Source organism: Eumetopias jubatus, unplaced genomic scaffold, assembly GCF_037043125.1.
Source record: "Eumetopias jubatus isolate StellerSeaLion01/CBP00866 unplaced genomic scaffold, mEumJub1_p1.0 scaffold_11, whole genome shotgun sequence".
Taxonomy (NCBI): domain Eukaryota; kingdom Metazoa; phylum Chordata; class Mammalia; order Carnivora; family Otariidae; genus Eumetopias; species Eumetopias jubatus.
In genome coordinates this window covers 68562775-68580087 of record NW_028274817.1, presented here as the reverse complement: position 1 = coordinate 68580087, position 17313 = coordinate 68562775, and the positions used below count along the sequence as shown (strand labels likewise).

The window sequence follows — 17313 nt, the reverse complement described above, 5'->3', positions numbered from 1 at the left end:
GTGCACCACTAATTGCTGGAAAAACACCAGACACATCTTTGTGGTGATTCTGTGTTTCTTAAATTTTACATTAGTCAAAGAAAACTGAAAGACCAGGACTAACCCCAAAGAACATAGGTGTGACATACCACCTATGGGACTTTTTAAAGATAGACAAGAACCCAGCTTATACATTTTAAAAATTGCTCCTTCTGTTTTGAGACTAGGGGATGAAAATATGCACATATTCCAAAGAGTTCTTTGTGTGAACAGGTGACCCCTTCCCACAGTTCTCTGTAATTAATTGAGAAATTAAAGTTAGTTGGCCTTTGAGATCTCTTGTAGAAAAAGGCAGAAGGTCTTGGATATTTTGGAACAAGAGTCCACTATTCTGCCAAGACAGTGTGTTATTGTTATTGGAGTGTCTCTCAACAAAACGGTATTGAGTGGTGAGGACGTGATTTTGATTAGGTGGAATGACTCAGCTCTTCCCCTTAAAGAAGAGAGGACTTGTCAGAGCCTTACTTACCTCATGATCTGGGATCTCAGAGGATAGTGTTTTCCCTAGGATGACCCCGGTCAAGTATGTCCAGCATCGAGCCGTGTTGGCAAGGTTATAGCCTCCTGTCTCCATCAAGAATTGTGAAGTTAGGAAAGAACAGTCACAAAACAGCAGGAGAGGGAAGGAGGGTAAGGAAGGAGAGAAAAATGTTTTAATAAAAGGGCTAAAAAGACAACTTCAACTTGCAGAATTTCACCTAAACGTCGCTTTATGATGTTTTTGAACCACCTAGTAGGTGGACTTTAGTGGACTAGTCAGACCATGCATAGTGTGGAACTAGGAAGTCTGAGGCCTGCAAAGATTAAAGAGGCCCTCATCTCTGAACAAATATGTATCCGAGGATTCCAAGCTCCTCCATTTCATCAAGTCATCAGTAAGATCGAGATCCCTGGAACCCGGATCTCTTGGGGCAACCTACCCAATGTCAAGGTTTCTATGATGAGTTTTTCAACAATTCTGTAAAATGGCTACTGGATGTAATTTGTATGTTAAAGCCATTGGCAGATATAGCCCTAGAAATATCCAGGAAAGAGAAATGGAAAATGCTGACAGACGTAGACTTCCTTCTTTTAATTATCAGCATTTTCCTTTTCTCCACAAACACAGGCCTAGTGGCAGAGATCAAAGAGAATGAGATGAGGAAGGGACTGTTGATTGACGCTGTGACCCATCTCGTCAGGTTCTGTCACAGTCACCCAGCAGCCATATTATACTGGCTAATAATCAGCATATTTTTGCACTGAATAGATGTGTTCTGCCATGCAAGCATTAGAACATTGGCCTTTAGCTAAATTCCAAGAGTGTGAGGATGAAACGGACTGATTTCCTAACCTCAGTGCAGCCTGAGGGAAAGAGAAGCTGGTCTATTTTAGGTACGGTAACCATATAATTTATTGTCCAAATGGTACATTTTAACAGTAAAAGGGAACACTGGGATAACATGTATAAATTGGGATATATGGTCACCTTTCTCTCAAGCCTTGAAAGCCTTTCTCCTTGAAAGGTCAGGGATACTGGGGATTTTGGAATGTCTTTTAGGCCTCAGTGGGGTCCAATGAAGCTTGGGGACACGGCCATCTCCACTAGTTGTCTATGTGTTACTGGGGATTGAGAATTTAAGTGAAATATTACACTTATTACTTTAAACACTCCTGATGTGAAAAATCTGAATTTAGAAGATCAACTTATTGGTTATGATTATTCCAACTTATTGGTTATGACTATTTGATCTCAAAAAGATTCACTTTAGATTTTAAGTAGTAAGCTCTCTCTGGTACATATACAATATGATTTGATTTGCAAAAATTCCATTTACATACAGGAATTTTCAGGAATACACATACTGCGTAAGAAAAGTTAAATATCCAAAAGCCAAAACTTTGGGCTGAGAAAGCAAAGAGACTTTGAAAATGCCAAGTAAAGGCAGTAGCCACAAAGAAAAGTTGAATTTGTGCAGATGTATGTTGTGGAAAGGGCTTTTTTCTTCCCCTTAGCTGTACCTGTATCATCATCAGCATCCTTAGTGCTGTCAAGGAAAGTAATATGTCATACAGTACTTATCAATTTTATCTTTTCCCTGAGTTGAGGTTAATAGATGTCTTGCCAGCTTTTCATAAGAGGTTGCCTCTTGTAAGCACCTGTAATTTTGATCCCTCTAGGATTTGAGGCTGCCAAAGGACCAGGCTTGTGTATTTGTGTTGAACACTCATTCATTTTCATAAGGCCTTCCCACAGCCTCCTCTAATTTGGTTTTTACAACAGGTTGACAAAACAACAAACTATTAGCTGTTCCATAATACATGCATTTTAAGCTCAATCTGCTTGACCATGTTATTTTAACACACCAATCCATTCACCCAGTGAAATAAAGATTGTGCCAGATGGATAGTCAGAAGATTCTTAGCAAGGAATCTTCAAAGGTAGTTGAGGTTGTAAAAAGTACCTTTCACAAATGTGTAAATGCTTCTATTTAATAGACCCAGCTTTCTGTTGGTTAAGTCATACAAAATGTCAGTACACACTGAAGGCAAGGATGCCCAAGAGACTCTAGATCTCTCAATTTTGCTTTATTGTAACAAATCCATGCTTCTTTTGGTGGGGGTTAGGGGGAGAAGCTATTCTTGAATTCAGCTTAGATATTTAATTAATTCATGTATTTACTACTTATGTATGAGTAGACTTAGAATTTTAGTGGTATGTTTCCAAAAGATGATTATTAGAACTGAGAGTCAAAAACTATATTGAGAGAAGATGGATTGAAGTCCACTGAGGTTAATATCTGCTATTCTTAATAAGATCTGATGGCACCTTTAACCAAAGGACCTTTGCTTCAGAAGTGAAACTGAGACTTCAGAGTGCCAAGGAGTCAATGCACATGCCAAGCTGAGGAGAAGTGTGTCACAGTACTTCCTTATGCTGAATTGTGAAGGGGGCAGAGTTCTTTGACTCAGCCTTCTGGATCACAGGCAGGTTGGTATTATCCAATCTAAGAAAGTCAAGTTTTCCTCATGTCAATGGACAAAATGTGGAAGAAGGTCAGCAAATTCTCCTGGTGACCTTCCTTTGTACTCACCTCCTCCCAAAATGAGTGTTGCCAACTGCCACTGAAGGATGTACTTAAGACATTTGCCAATTCCCACTGGAGTCATGTTAAAGGAGCACATGGGATCCCCAGCAATCGTATCAGCTCCCAGCTGTAAGACCACTGCTTTGGGATTAAAGGCTATGTATACCTCCTTTAGTACACTGTAGAAAAGAGAAAGGATAGAAAATGTCAGAAAAAGATAGATCAGTTTGGTCTAGGGGTGGTGGTGGTGGTGGGGCAGTTGGAAGTATAGTTGAGTCAGCAAATAGTGAAGGAAAAAAAGACCCAACTTGTCAAAGTCATCAAACTTTTCATCTAAAAAGGGTGAATCAGACTGTATGTAAATTATACCTTAAAAAACCCGATTCAGGAAAAACATTCCCTCCACTTTCACCTTACCAAGGACCAAGTTTACCCTTATGCTTTAGAACACAAACTTCCTTTAAATATTCATATTCACTTAACTTCAACAGCCACAGGACAGAGTATACATATTTACTCCATTTTACAATCTGGGAAAGTAAGACATATATACTGAACAGTTCTGATAATTTAAGATTGTCAACATACTTGGAGTTTATTATCTAGTTATCAATGGAAACTGCTGAAGAGAATTAACATGCTTTGAAAGCATAGATGTTATCAGCTTACTTTCTATTATGCTAAAGGACTTCTGGGTTATGAAATGTAGCCCTCCCTAAATCATATGTAACCAGAGTCTTATAGAGTAGGACATGATAACCATTGATCCAAAATTATAAATCTGAAAGCACTCTAAAGAACACGTTGTAGTGAGCAATAATAAGGATAATTTTGGGTAGAATCATACAGTGCTATTAAATCAATGTAACAGCTTTTTTTCCCCTGACAGTTAGAAGCATCATAGATGAAAAGGAAGTTGTCAATGTGACAGATGACCTTAGTCAGGCTTCTAGTACTATCATTAATTGAACAATGACACTGTCCAGAATACATTCTTAGGAGTTCTAAGATCCCTCCTCTCAAGGGGCTTACAATCTAGTTTCCAGACAAAACATATACCCGTCCTCATGGGCCTGAGTAACTCTTACAGAGACATATAAACAAGTGCAAATTAACATACTTCAGAGTTGAGAAAATGCAGAGTCAGAAAGTGATAAAAAATGTTGGGGTTAATGACCCCGTCATAATCAACATGTCAAATTATAGCAGTGCAGCAAAAACAGAAAAATTCCAGATCCTCCTAAAACTGCAAAAAGAATTCAAGGGATATAAAATGTTATTCTCCCAAATTCATATGTAACCAGGGTATTGAAACTATTGAAAAGTGCTCAGCTGCAGAGGCATTCTTTGACTCAAAAGACTGTTTTGTTTTGATTTCTCATCTATGCAGACAAATATTGTGTGATTGTGGAAATTATAAGAATATTATAAAACTTATGGCATATGATCCTTAATAGAGAAATACTCAAGCCTATTCTCTTTCATGTGCTTATCCCCTGATGCAGAGGGAAGATAAGCCACCTGAATAGTTAGCTAACATTTATTGAGCATCTACATGTACAGGGCACCCTATTAGCTGCTATCAGGAGACACAGAAGAAGGCATGATTTCTGTTCTGTAGAGGTTTATAGCTTAACAGGAAGAAGGGGGAGGCAAGAAAGACTGTTTCCTCATTCATTCTTTCCCTCATTTTGCACCTATTTCCTGAGTGCCCTCTGTATGTCCAGCACGTAACTGTACAAGATGCTGCAGGAACAAAGATGAATATGACACAGCTCTTATCTCCATGTGGCTCAGAACAGAGGGGAAGGCTCATACTATGTTAATCAGTAATTAAAATACAATGATAAATGAAGTATCAGAGATGGCACAGAGAAGGGAGTAACTGACTTTTCTAGAAGATGTCAGAAAAGGCTCTACAGAGGTAACTTTTGATTTAGGTCTTAAAAGATAAGAACTACAGTGAACCACCTATTAAAATGGCTAACATGAAAAAATAATGATAACATCAACTGCTAGTGAGGATGTGGAGAAACTACACCACACATAGCTTGTGGGTGGGAATGCAAAATGGTATAGCCACTTTGGAAAATAGTTTGGCAGTTCCCATCAAAATTAAAAATAGACTTACCATATGACCCAGCAATCGCTTTCTTGGGCATTTATACCAGAGAAATTAAGACTTATTTTCATATAGGAACTTGTACACAAATATTCACAGCAGCTTTATTTGTAACAATCCAAACTGGAAGCCACTTAGATGTACTTCAGTAAGTGAATGGTTAAACAAATTGTGGTACATCCATACCACTGGAATAGTGTTTATCAATAAAAAGAAACATGCTATTGATAAATGAAAAAAAAAAACTGGGATGGCTTTCAAAGGAATTATGCTGGGTGAAAAAGGCCAATACAAAATCTATACTGCATGATTCCATTATACACCATTTGTTAAATAACAGTTTGAGGGATGGAGAACAGATTGGAGGTTGCCAGTAGTTAGGGATGGGTGTGGCTATAAAAGAGTACTATGAGACAGCCTTGTGATGATGGGACAGTTCTATATCTTGATTGTGGCGGTGGTTGATTATGCAAAGCTACACATGTGATAAAAATCTCATAGAGCCACACACAAACACACACACACGAGTGCATGCATAATTGGTGAAAACTGAGTAAGCTCTATGAATTGTACCAACGCCAACTTCTTGATTTTGATGTTGAATTATAATTGTGCAGGATGTCAACATTGGAGGAGGCTGGAACTTTCTTGTATGTTTCTTTGCAACCTTTTTGAATCTATAATTATTTCAAAATAAGAAGTAAAAAAGAAAGAGTAGGAAAAATTTACAGGCATGTGGGGTGAAGATAGTGGAGTTGGCAGCAGGAATGGTTGTGAGGGTTACTGGTAGGAGGCAAGGTTCAGAGAAGGAACTGCACACACAAGAGCATGACGGCTTGAAACAGGCAGCGGTGGGAGGGAGGCTAGTGAAGTAAAACAGGGTTAGGACACATGGGACCAGATACGCCAGGCAGGCTAATGAGTGGGGACTTTTACTTCAAGAGTATGGAACATCTCAAACATTGTGTGTGTCTGTGTGTTTCCATGCATGTACGTGTGTTGGGGGAATGATCAGATTTCCATTTTGAAAAGATACTCTGGCTATAGCATAGGATATACTGAAGGTTACCAGGGGACGTTTGCACCCATCCAGGCCAGTGGCAGAGAGGGAAAGGAAGAAGAGATGGATTTGGGGGACACTTCTAGGGTAGAATTGAGAGGGCAGCACATACTGACACACAAGAAAAGCATATATATAAAACATTCATGAGTGTTATGTACTAGGAGAGAGAAAAGGATAAAGGAAGGCAGGTGTTTCTGGGACAGCTGTTTGAATGACAGCCAGGAAGAGAAAACGAGTCCTCAGGGAATTCTGATGAGGAGGGCTCTGGATGGCTAGAGAAAAGAGTAAATTAGAAGCCTTGGAAAAGGTAAGGTATTTTGTACACAGTGTAAACATCAAGGCCACTGCAAGTGAGGACAGCTTCCATGTGAGGGCTACATGGTGGACACTCTTAAAGACTGAAAATTTCCATTTGGTTTGACAGTCCAATGGGAGTCACTGGAGAAGTATAAGGACTGATGTTGCTGAAAAATGATGCTTAGGAACTCTGATTTTTGCTGTTGCATGGAAGGCCAAAGAGAGAAAGTCTGGAGGCAGAGGGGTTGGCAAAAAGGGTACTGAAGCATTCTAAGCACAAGAGCATCAGGAAGCAAGGGAAGATATAGTTGGAAAAAAATGAGAGGGCTAGGTGACAGACTGGGTGGGGGTTGGGGGCGGACAGAGTAGAAAACACACTGTGCCAATTCCTCCAGAATTCACAGGAGGGGGAAAGAGAAACTGAAATATTCCTTCTCCTATTGCAACTTCCAAATCCGGTGTTCTTTCCTCTCATCCATCTCGCATCTCGCCTCTTTTGAGTCAATGTCATTTGCTTATACTACTCAAACAGTAGCAAACATCCTAGCTAGAGACCTACTGCGAGGTACTCTTTCATCGCCCTTAAGGACTTCAGCACCTGGTTCACAAGTTTTTCTGTCTCTCCCTTTCCCTGTCATTTTTCTTTGCAGTTCACTATTCATTTGCTTACTCACATCTTGATTCAAGCACCTCTTCCTACCTCTACTGGGCACTAGAGATACAGAAATAAGACCCAAGGAGCATATTGCACAGTAGGGAAAGAAGACAGGAAAACAAATAACTGTGATCAGTGCTATAATATACATCCACTCATTCAAAAAAAATGTTAAATAAAAGCGTACTGTATACCAGGCACTACGTTGGGCAAAGGGTTTATTGAATCTTTTTTTAAAAAGATTATTTATTTATTTATTTGACACAGAGAGAGAGCACAAGCAGGGGGAGCAGCAGAGGGAGAGGGAGAAGCAGGCTCCCCGCTGAGCAAGGAGCCCGACAGTGGGGCTCGATCCCAGGACCCTAGGATCACGACCCAAGCTGAAGGCAGACACCTAACCGACTGAGCCACCCAGGCGCCCCGGGTTTACTGTATTGAAGAGACCTGCCCCTTCCCCCTGTTACCTTTCTAATTCTCTGAAATCACAGTTTCTTCACCTTTTGAACAACGGTGATGTCCACGTGCACATCACTGTTATCTCTAGGCATAGTCATGCTTTGGGGCCTAAGGAAGTGCTTGGAAATGCTCTGCTTCTAACACCCTGCACTCTGAACTGCTTTTTCTGTGTACAATTTTCTATCTTTCTTTCGAACTTGTTCTTTATTCTCATTTTAACTCCCATTTCCTTGTCTTCCTCCTATTTTCAAAGTCCACCAGTTTATCTTTTGACCTCATCTGCTTCACTACTCATCTTGGAGAATATGATTAGTCATTTCAAAAACTCTTATTAGCATACTTAATTCCCTCACACCTTTGTCATTTTTGCCTTGTCAATCCTTAAGCCCTTGGATAAACCACTGTTAGTATTTTCTGCTCTGTTCTGCTGGAGAAAACTGAGAAGTTAGGCCAATTGCTCCCTCTATAGTTTATGCTTATGACTCCAATTCAACAAATTCTATAAACATTTATTGAGTGATCGATATGTGCCACTCCCTCTGTGCAGCTTGGCAATTATTTGCTTCACCTCTTGTTCGTAAACAATTACATTTCTTGCAGCATCTAGTGTATTTTTTTAAATATAAATACAATGAGTGTACATTCTTTTTTTTTCCCTAAAGATTTTATTTATTTATTTATTTGTCAGAGGGAGAGAGAGAGAGAGAGCACAAGCAGGGGAAGCTGCAGGCAGAGGGAGAAGCAGACTCGCCGCCGGGCAGGGAGCCCGACACAGGGCTCGATCCTAGGACCCCGGGACCATGACCGGAGCCGAAGGCAGACACTTAACCAACTGAGCCACCCAAGCATCCCAAGTGTACATTCTTGATGCTAAAAAAATCAAATAAATATAAAAGTCTATCAAAGGGCCGCCTGGGTGGCTCAGACGGTTAAGCATCTGCCTTTGGCTCCAGTCATGGTCCCGGGGTCCTGGGATTGAACCCTACATCGGGCTCCCTGCTCGCCGGGGAGCCTGCTTCTTCCTCTCCCTCTGTAGCTCCCCCTGCTTGTGCTCTCTCAAATAAATAAATAAAATCTTTAAAAAAATAAAGATAAAAAACCCAAAAGTCTATCAAATAAAAGTGAAAAATCTCTCTCCATCCCCACTCCCTCTCCAGAGGTGACTGCTGATTCATTACACATAGCTTCAACCAGCTCAGTCAAGTATGAGGCAGACAGTTTGATGTGTATCTTTCTAGATTATTTCTTAATATTGCATTCCTCTACCTCTTTTCTTTTTTTAATATTTTGTATATATATTGTTTTGATGAAAATTGCTGTTTCTTTCTATTCTTATTTTTTTTAAAGATTTTATTTATTTGACAGAGAGAGAGAGACAGCAAGAGAGGGAACACAAGCAGGGGAAGAGGGAGAGGGAGAGCCGAGCAGGGAGCCTGATGCGGGGCTCGATCCCAGGACCCTGGGATCATGACCTGAGCCCAAGGCAGATGCTTAATGACTGAGCCACTGAGGCGCCCCTCTACCTCTTTTCTTTACCCGACAATGTCTTCCCTCATATTCCTCCTTTTCCTTGAGGCTAATTTTACCACCTAGGCACTGGATCCTCTTCCCTATTGCTCTAAGGGCCGTGTATCACCAATGAGCTCTTTCTTACATCTTTAGCTTCTGCCTTCCCACTAATTCTGTTCCTTTAGGTTATAAGTTGTCTATCTCCTCCTCCCCTTCTCAGCCTGCCAAATTTACCCACTTACAGGCCACCTATACATCCTTCTTGCAATCCAGTTTCTGATCTTACTGTTCTCAGTTTCTCTCTTGAAGGGAGAGAAACCTCTGGGTTATGAGACCCCAAACCTTTTCTTTGTTATCTTTTTTAACTTCTCAGAAGCAACTGACAGTTGATTCGACTCCCAAATCTGCAGCTGGTCATCAGTGGCTACAGCTCCATTAAAAATAGTTTTAAACCTTTTTAAAAAAGCAACTTTACTGATGTTCACATAACATACAGTTCTTCTATTTAAAGTGTACAATTTGACAGCTTTTAGTATATACCGAGTTGTACAACCATTACCACAGTGAATTTCAGAACATTTTCACCACCCCCCACAAAGAAACTCTGTACCCATTAGCTGTTACTACCCATTCCTACCATTCTTCAATCCCTAGGCCCTGGCAACCACTAATCTACTTTCTGTTTCTATGGGTTTCTCTGATATTGACCGTTCATATAAATGGAATTATATAATATGTGGTTTGTAACTGGCTTCTTTCATCTAGTATAATATGTTCACAGTTCATCTGTGTTATAGCATATATCAGTGCATTCTTCCTTTTTATGGCCAAATTACATTCCCTTGTCTGTAAATACCAAATTTTCTTTATCCATTCATCAGCTGATGGACATCTGGGTTATTTCTACTTTTTTGGCTAATGAGAAAAATGCTGCTATGGGCGCCTGGGTAGCTCAGTTGGTTAAGCGTCTGCCTTCAGCCCATGTCATGATCATGGAGTCCCAGGATCGAGCCCCACATCAGGCTCCCTGCTCAGCGGGTAGTCTGCTTCTCCCTCTGACCTCTCCCCTCTCATGTGCTCCCTCTCTCATTCTCTTTCTCTCTCTCAAACAAATAAATAAAATCTTTAAAAGAAAAAAAGAAAAATGCTGCTATGGGCATTTGTGTATAAGTTTTTGTGTAGATAGGTTTTCATTTTTCTTGGCTCCATACCTCGGAGTAGAATTTCTGGGTCATATGGTAACTCTATGTGTAGAAAGGTGACTTGCAGGCACAAGGAAGTTTATGACAAAGAGCATACATTCTGGGCAAGGTGACCAAGGTGAACCATAAACAGTTTAGTCTGCCTCATTTATAGGAACTTTGTTTTCCACAGTGGTGGTACCAGTTCACATTCACATCAGCAAAGTATGAGGGTTCCAATTCTTCCACATCTTCACCAATACTTGTTATTTTCTGTTTTGTTTGATTATAGCCAACTTAGTAGGTGTAAAGTAGTATCTCATGGTGGTTTTGATTTGTATTTCACTAACGACTAATGATGTTGATTATCTTTCCATGTTCTTTTTGGCCATTTGTATATCTTCTTTTTTTTTTTTAAAGATTTTTTTATTTATTTGAGAGAGAGAGAATGAGAGATAGAGAGTACGAAAGGGAAGAGGGTCAGAGGGAGAAGCAGACTCCCCGCTGAGCAGGGAGCCCGATGCGGGACTCGATCCCGGGACTCCAGGATCATGACCTGAGCCGAAGGCAGTCGCTTAACCAACTGAGCCACCCAGGTGTCCCCATTTGTATATCTTCTTTAGAGCAATGCCTATGCAAGTCCTTTGCTCATTTTTATTATTTATTTATTAAAAGATTTTATTTATTTATCTGACAGAGACAGACACAGTGAGAGAGGGAACACAAGCAGGGGGAGTGGGAGAGGGAGAAGCAGGCTTCCCGCAGAGCAGGGAGCCCGATGTGGGGCTCGATCCCAGGACCCTGGGATCATGGCCTGAGCTGAAGGCAGATGCTTAACGACTGAGCCACCCAGGCACCCCCTTTGCTCATTTTTAAATCAGGCCATTTGTCTTCTTAATATTGAGTTGTAAGTATTTGTATATTCTAAATACAAGTCTCTTATCAGATATGTGATTTGCAAAATTTTTCTCCCATTCTATGGGTTGTCTTTCATTTTCTTGGTAGTATCCTTTGAAGCACAAAAGTTTTTTTATTTTGATGAAATCCAGTTTATCTATTTTTTTCTTTGGTTACTTGTGCTTTTGGGTATTATATCTAAGAGAACATTTTCTAATTTAAGGTTATGAATATTTACACCCACGTTTTCTTCTAAGAATTTTGTAGTTTTATTTCTGTCATTCAGACTATTTGGACATAAGTTTTGTATATGGTGTGAGGTAAAAGTCTAGATTCATTCTTTTGCATGTTGATATCCAGTTGTCCCGGCACCATTTATTGAAAAGGCTCTTCTTCCCCATTTGATTGTCTTGGCACTCTTCCGGTAAAATCCAAATGGGTAACATTGACTGTACAGATTTCTCGACTCTGAACTACATTCCGTTACTCTATATGTCTAACCTCATGCCAGCACCACACTGTCTTGATTATAGTAGCTTTCTAGTAAGTTTTGAAGTTGGGAAGTTTATGTCTTCCAGCCTTGTTCTTCTTTTTCAAGATTGTTGTAACCATTCTGGGTTGAATTTTCATATAAGTTTTAGGATCAGCCTGGCAATCTCTACAATGTCAGCTGTGACTTCTCCATTCCTTGTCTCTGCTAATGATACCCCATCCTTTCAGTCACCCATATTCAAAACCCTGAGGCTCTTTGTGATTCCTCCCTTTCCCTGCTCCTCTTCAGTTACCAGTCTTGCACCAATCTTTCTCCCATTCCTTCCGCTCCACTCCCACGGCAGTACTAGCCCTTATGACCTCCTTTGTGGATTACATCAATAGCTTCCCAATTAATTTTCCTGTCTCAAGTCTCTTACCTCTCCAATCCATCATGCACACACTCTAACTACCATCAGATTAATTTTCCTTAGGGGTTATTTTGATCAAGTCACTTCCTTACACAAAACCCTTCAACGTCCCTGTATTGTCTATAGATAATGCTTAAAATTCTTAGCCTCAAATTTAAAGTCCTTCATGATCTGATTCCAGCCTACCTTTTTATCTTATTTTCCAATAACCCCTTAGCCCACATTATTCTGTAAGCAAACTAAACTGTCCATGGTTTACCTCAGTCACCTTGCCCAGAAAGTATGCTTTTTGTCATAAACTTCCGTGTGCCTGCAAGTCACCTTTCTACACATATATATCATATTTACTCTTTAAAGGCTAGCTCACATTCCATCTCCTTCATGGATAAACACTGATAATAATAGCAGCTAACATTTACTGAGCACTTTAGTCAAAACATAGCACTGTTCTATGTACTTTATATGTATTAGCTCATTTGACTCTCTTAACAATTTATTAGATAGGTATTGTTTTTAATTCTGTTTTATAGATGGGGAAACAGCAGCACAGAAGGGTTAAGAAATCTGTGCAAGATACGCAGCTATTAAGTGACAGAGCTGGGGTTTGAACCCAGGCATCCCGGCACCAGAGTCCATGCTCTAAACTACTACAGTGCACCTGCTTCCATGACTTACTGAGGTGCTACCCATCAGGTACTTGTGCCAGGCACTTCACACACATTATTCTGTATAACAGCAGTAGCAGTCACAGCATTATTATTTTGTTGAGTGTTAATCTTGCTGAGCAAGCTCTGATCATATTATTCCCTCATTCTATAATCTTCAGCAGCTCCCCAAATGCTTACAGAATACGGTACGAATTTTCATAGCTAAGAATTCCAGCTCTTTCATGATGTGAGTCCCGCCCACTTTTCCAATCTTCTTTGCAACTTGTCCCTCTCGTGTACTTTACAGTCCAGCCAAACTAAACCAATGTTCTTTGTACATAGGTCAGCCTCTCCTGACTTTGATCTTTCTGTATCTTCTGTGTAGAAGATCCTTCCCTCCCTATAATCTGTCTATTTAAATTTGACCCAGATTTCATAAACACATACATATTCACACTTTGTAAAGATAATTAGCTACCCTTTAGAGCCCAGATCAAATGTTACCTCCTCAATTAAGTCTTTTTCTGAAGTATTTTCTCCCTTTGAGTAGCAATAGCATTTTATTTTTGACGGTTCTTATAACTTTCTACGTTTTATTTAACTGTTTGATTATGAATACATATGTATATTCCTTTATGTATCTATAATGTCAAAATTTCCATTAACTTCCTTGCAGGTAGAATCAATACCTTAAACATAGTAGGCATTTAATAAATAATCATTAAGTGAGTAAATGAATAAACTATCACTCTAGATTGCTTTTGGGAAAGTTTCCCTAACCACTGTTAACAGTACTGTTTGCTACCCTGCAAGTTATTAATTTTAGGTTTTGGAAAAGTCTAAAATCTCTTCCCCAGAAGGGAGGCAGGGTGGGGGGGGTGGGGAGGACGGACAGGCATCTCATTACACTACATTAGTAACTTCCCTAAAACACACATGATATTCATTTGAAAAGCAGTTTCTTGATGAGAAACCTAATCCTTCAGTATTCGGGAGTCTGGTTTTCAGATAAGGCTATGTAAATGAGGAAGAGGAGCTGTGGCAGTTGTTTCTACAGGCACTGATTTGAGGAAGGCTGTGGGTGCCTGAGGAGGATAAAAGCCAGGGGTGATGACATTAATGATGTTTTCAGATAAAAGGAAAAGCCCAAGAACCAAACTGTAGAATTATCCTCCTTTCTCTTAGTCTATCAGGGTAGACCACAGTTGTCTATGGTGTGCCCTTGAGGTCATTCACTTGTGCCACTTTACCTCTACCAGGGGCAGAACCTGGTTTGGTTTGGTTTGTTTGTTTTTAAATACTTAAAGTCCTAAAAGATTCAACTCGGGGCAATGGGATGTCAAACAGATGGTGTTAAGTTACCCGTAATCAATGCTGATGGTAGGATCAGGTAATCCAAATTTGTCATTCTAGCCAGACCTCTGATGGGGCAGGCTCATCTCCTTTCTTTTTTTAAAAATTTTTTAAAGATTTTATTTATTTGACAGAGAGAGACACAGCGAGAGAGGGAACACAAGCAAGGGGAGTGGGAGAGGGAGAAGCAGGCTTCCTGCAGAGCCGGAAGCCCGATGTGGGACTCGATGTGGGACTCAATCCCAGGACCCCGGGACCATGACCAGAGCCGAAGGCAGACGCTTAACCGACTCAACCACCCAGGAGCCCACATCTCCTGACTTTCTAACTTGCAAACCAGCCTAGACCAGTCTTACCATCTTTATGTTTTCCAACAAGCACACTCTCAGCATCTTCTAGAGACTTCCTCAAGAGAGTTTTTTTTTAAAAAAAGATTTTATTTATTCATTTGAGACACAGAGATACAGAGAGAGAGAGAGCATGAGCAGGGAGAGAGGCAGAGGGAGAAGCAGGCTCCCTGCTGATCCAGGAGCCCGATGTGGGGCTGGATCCCAGGACCCTGGGATCATGACCTGAGCTGAAGGCAGACGCTTAACCATCTGAGCCACGTAGGCGCCCCAAGAGAGATTTAAAAAGGAGGAATTCAAAGTTGGAAAACCAAAAAGGGTAGAATGCAGAGGGAGAGAAGAGAGAAATATTTGTTACTAATGCTGTTCACTCCCAAAATCAGCCTGAGCGAAGTTATTGCCAGCAGCGAAACCTTTTCTATAATATAAATTTTAAATCAATTGCATTGGATGGGACTCAGAGAGGGACTGTGTTAAGGACCCAAAGTATCACTAATCAAGTCCCAAATGGGAGCTCTTCAACTTTGCACAGGCATGTTTTCTCTAAATTCCCTCAATCCTATCTCAACTCAGGTACTGCTGACTCATTCTGCAAAAACTCAACGTGCCAGGGGATGCAGCATATGGTAAATGCCTCAGTGATTCCTGAATATTTTTTACAAACGGTTCAGGGATGCAGAGAATTGGGGTTGGGGGCTCCCTGCAATGAGGATGATGTGTCATTTTGTTTGGGGCCATGGGTACCCCTTGGCCATATCCAGAGGATATCTAATTCCCTATTAAGTTTCTTTCTGCTTTTAGCATCAGACAAGCTGTGCTGGTTTCATTAACATCTTTAGTACAAACAAGCAAAACAAAAAACCCGAAGTCACAATATAAAACAAACCTCAAGCCCCGAAACCCCTAACTACTACCCCCAACAAACAATCAATCCTTACATCCCTTTGGCTGTTTTAATTTTCAACACGCAGTTTCTTAACATTTTACATGGGCATCTCTTCTCTCATTGCTTAGTCTATTATATAGAAACATGAATTCTAATTGGCATTTCTTTCTTTACTACATGCCTTGTAGTAATTCTACTCATCAATCATATGTCATCTTGGCAACAGAAAGGGCTGTGCACTATTTTTAGTTTATTATTACTTAATCTCTTTACCTCTTTGAAATAAACCATTCTCATTCTCACAGGAGAAAGTGAGTCATTCAGAATTAAAGGACCTTACCAGTGGCCGAGAGTGAATCGTCAGAGTTAGAATTAGAACACTAATTCTAATTCGAATCCAGTGCTCTTTTCACTCAAACCTAGCGCTCTTTAGCTCCTCTCATTCTGAAAGGCCAGAGGCCCTAGCAAACAGAGTGTGTATTATTGGGCAGGGGGAAGAGGTAGGCTGGTTTGGAGAGCTAAGCTGGAACAAATAAACAAACAAACAAAAAAAGAACTCAAACAAAACCGAAATGGAAGACTTAAAGAATATGAATCCTAAGGCTAGATGTATACTAATCAGCTCTTTATTTCCTTTCAGGTAGGACATGTCACTGCTCTGTAACCACCAAGACCACTCATATAGCGTAGTCTGCATTCAGCTCTATGTCACATTATTTGGGTATAGGTCTCATCCATCCTCTAGGCAGCCTCCACAGCACAGGGTTCAGGGAGAACACTGCACTTGGGCTCAAAGTGCTTACAACAGCAACTTGGACAAATCACTTCACTTCTCTGAACCTCAGTTTCCTTCTCTGTAAAACCAAGAAGAGTATTATCTCCCTCCCAGGGTTATTGTGAGGATTAAATGATAGAACATTTACAAAAGTCCTCTCCCAGCACCAGGCCCATTATAAGCACTCCCTAATGTTGAATGAGTAAATGAATGGCCTGAAGTCAGGCCCTTTGAGTGCTATGCTAATTCTTTCAGCCCACTATGATACTGTTGAGTTCAACACAGCACACCATAGCAGTGACTTCCCAAATAGTACTCTAATGTTCCCCAAAGGCAGAGAGCAACTTCATAGTGTCACTGCCTGGTTATACCTGTTCTGGGAATACAGTAATTCCTTTCCCAGTGCTGCCAATCTACTACCTTTCACCAAACACAAAATTCACTTTAAGAAGGGGCAGAAACACAAATGCCTTTCTGTTAGATAGAGGTTGGGAGAATATATTATTAACATCGAAACCGACTTCTCTGATTTCTTGGGCAAAAAATCAGATTGGAAGCCAAACAGCTATTTGGCCTTTGCAGACCCTGGATAGTGATGCCCTTGGGGGAAAGGAGAGAGCTGGAATCATTCCAAACTGTAGTTGCAACATTTGTGTGTATATTTACTGCTGGTGCTTACGCTCTCTGTGCTCAGTTTTTACTCTCTCTAAGCCTTGCAAACTTTACAATTTACCTAGAGCGTACTTGAATACGTACAGGTAGAAATATAGGCCCGTATCTCTGTTTCTCATTTCCTAATCATATTTTTTATCCTCCCTATATACGTGATACTTCTTTTTCAATTCGATTGCTCTGATTTTCAAGTCTTAGGTAGAAAATAATGATTTGTTAACAATAAACATGCCCCTAGCTCTTCCCTCACTCTTCTTTACTAAGGAGGGCCTCCCTAAGATTCAAAGACAAAATCCTGCCATATAGTTAGCACCTGGTGCAGCTCATCAAAATACAGTATCATTTCCCAGATGACTGGAAATTTCTGCAATGCCGTCACACAATGAGGTGTGTAAGAAAGAGTTTGGGGATTGATTTTCATCATTAACTTGATATTGCATGGTT

At 40.4% G+C, this 17313-nt stretch overlaps 1 protein-coding gene across 2 annotated transcripts in view; it reads right to left on the bottom strand.

Moving 5' to 3' along the window:
• HDAC8 (histone deacetylase 8) overlaps window positions 1-17313 on the bottom strand; it is a 215054-nt gene that overhangs the window by 122849 nt on the left and 74892 nt on the right. For both annotated transcript variants that reach the window (XM_028101510.2, XM_028101511.2), the window contains exons 8-9: window positions 3114-3286; window positions 509-603 (exon numbers count right to left, since the gene is read on the bottom strand). In XM_028101510.2, the coding sequence (XP_027957311.1) occupies window positions 509-603; window positions 3114-3286 (268 nt within the window). The remainder of the gene's footprint in view (window positions 1-508; window positions 604-3113; window positions 3287-17313) is intronic.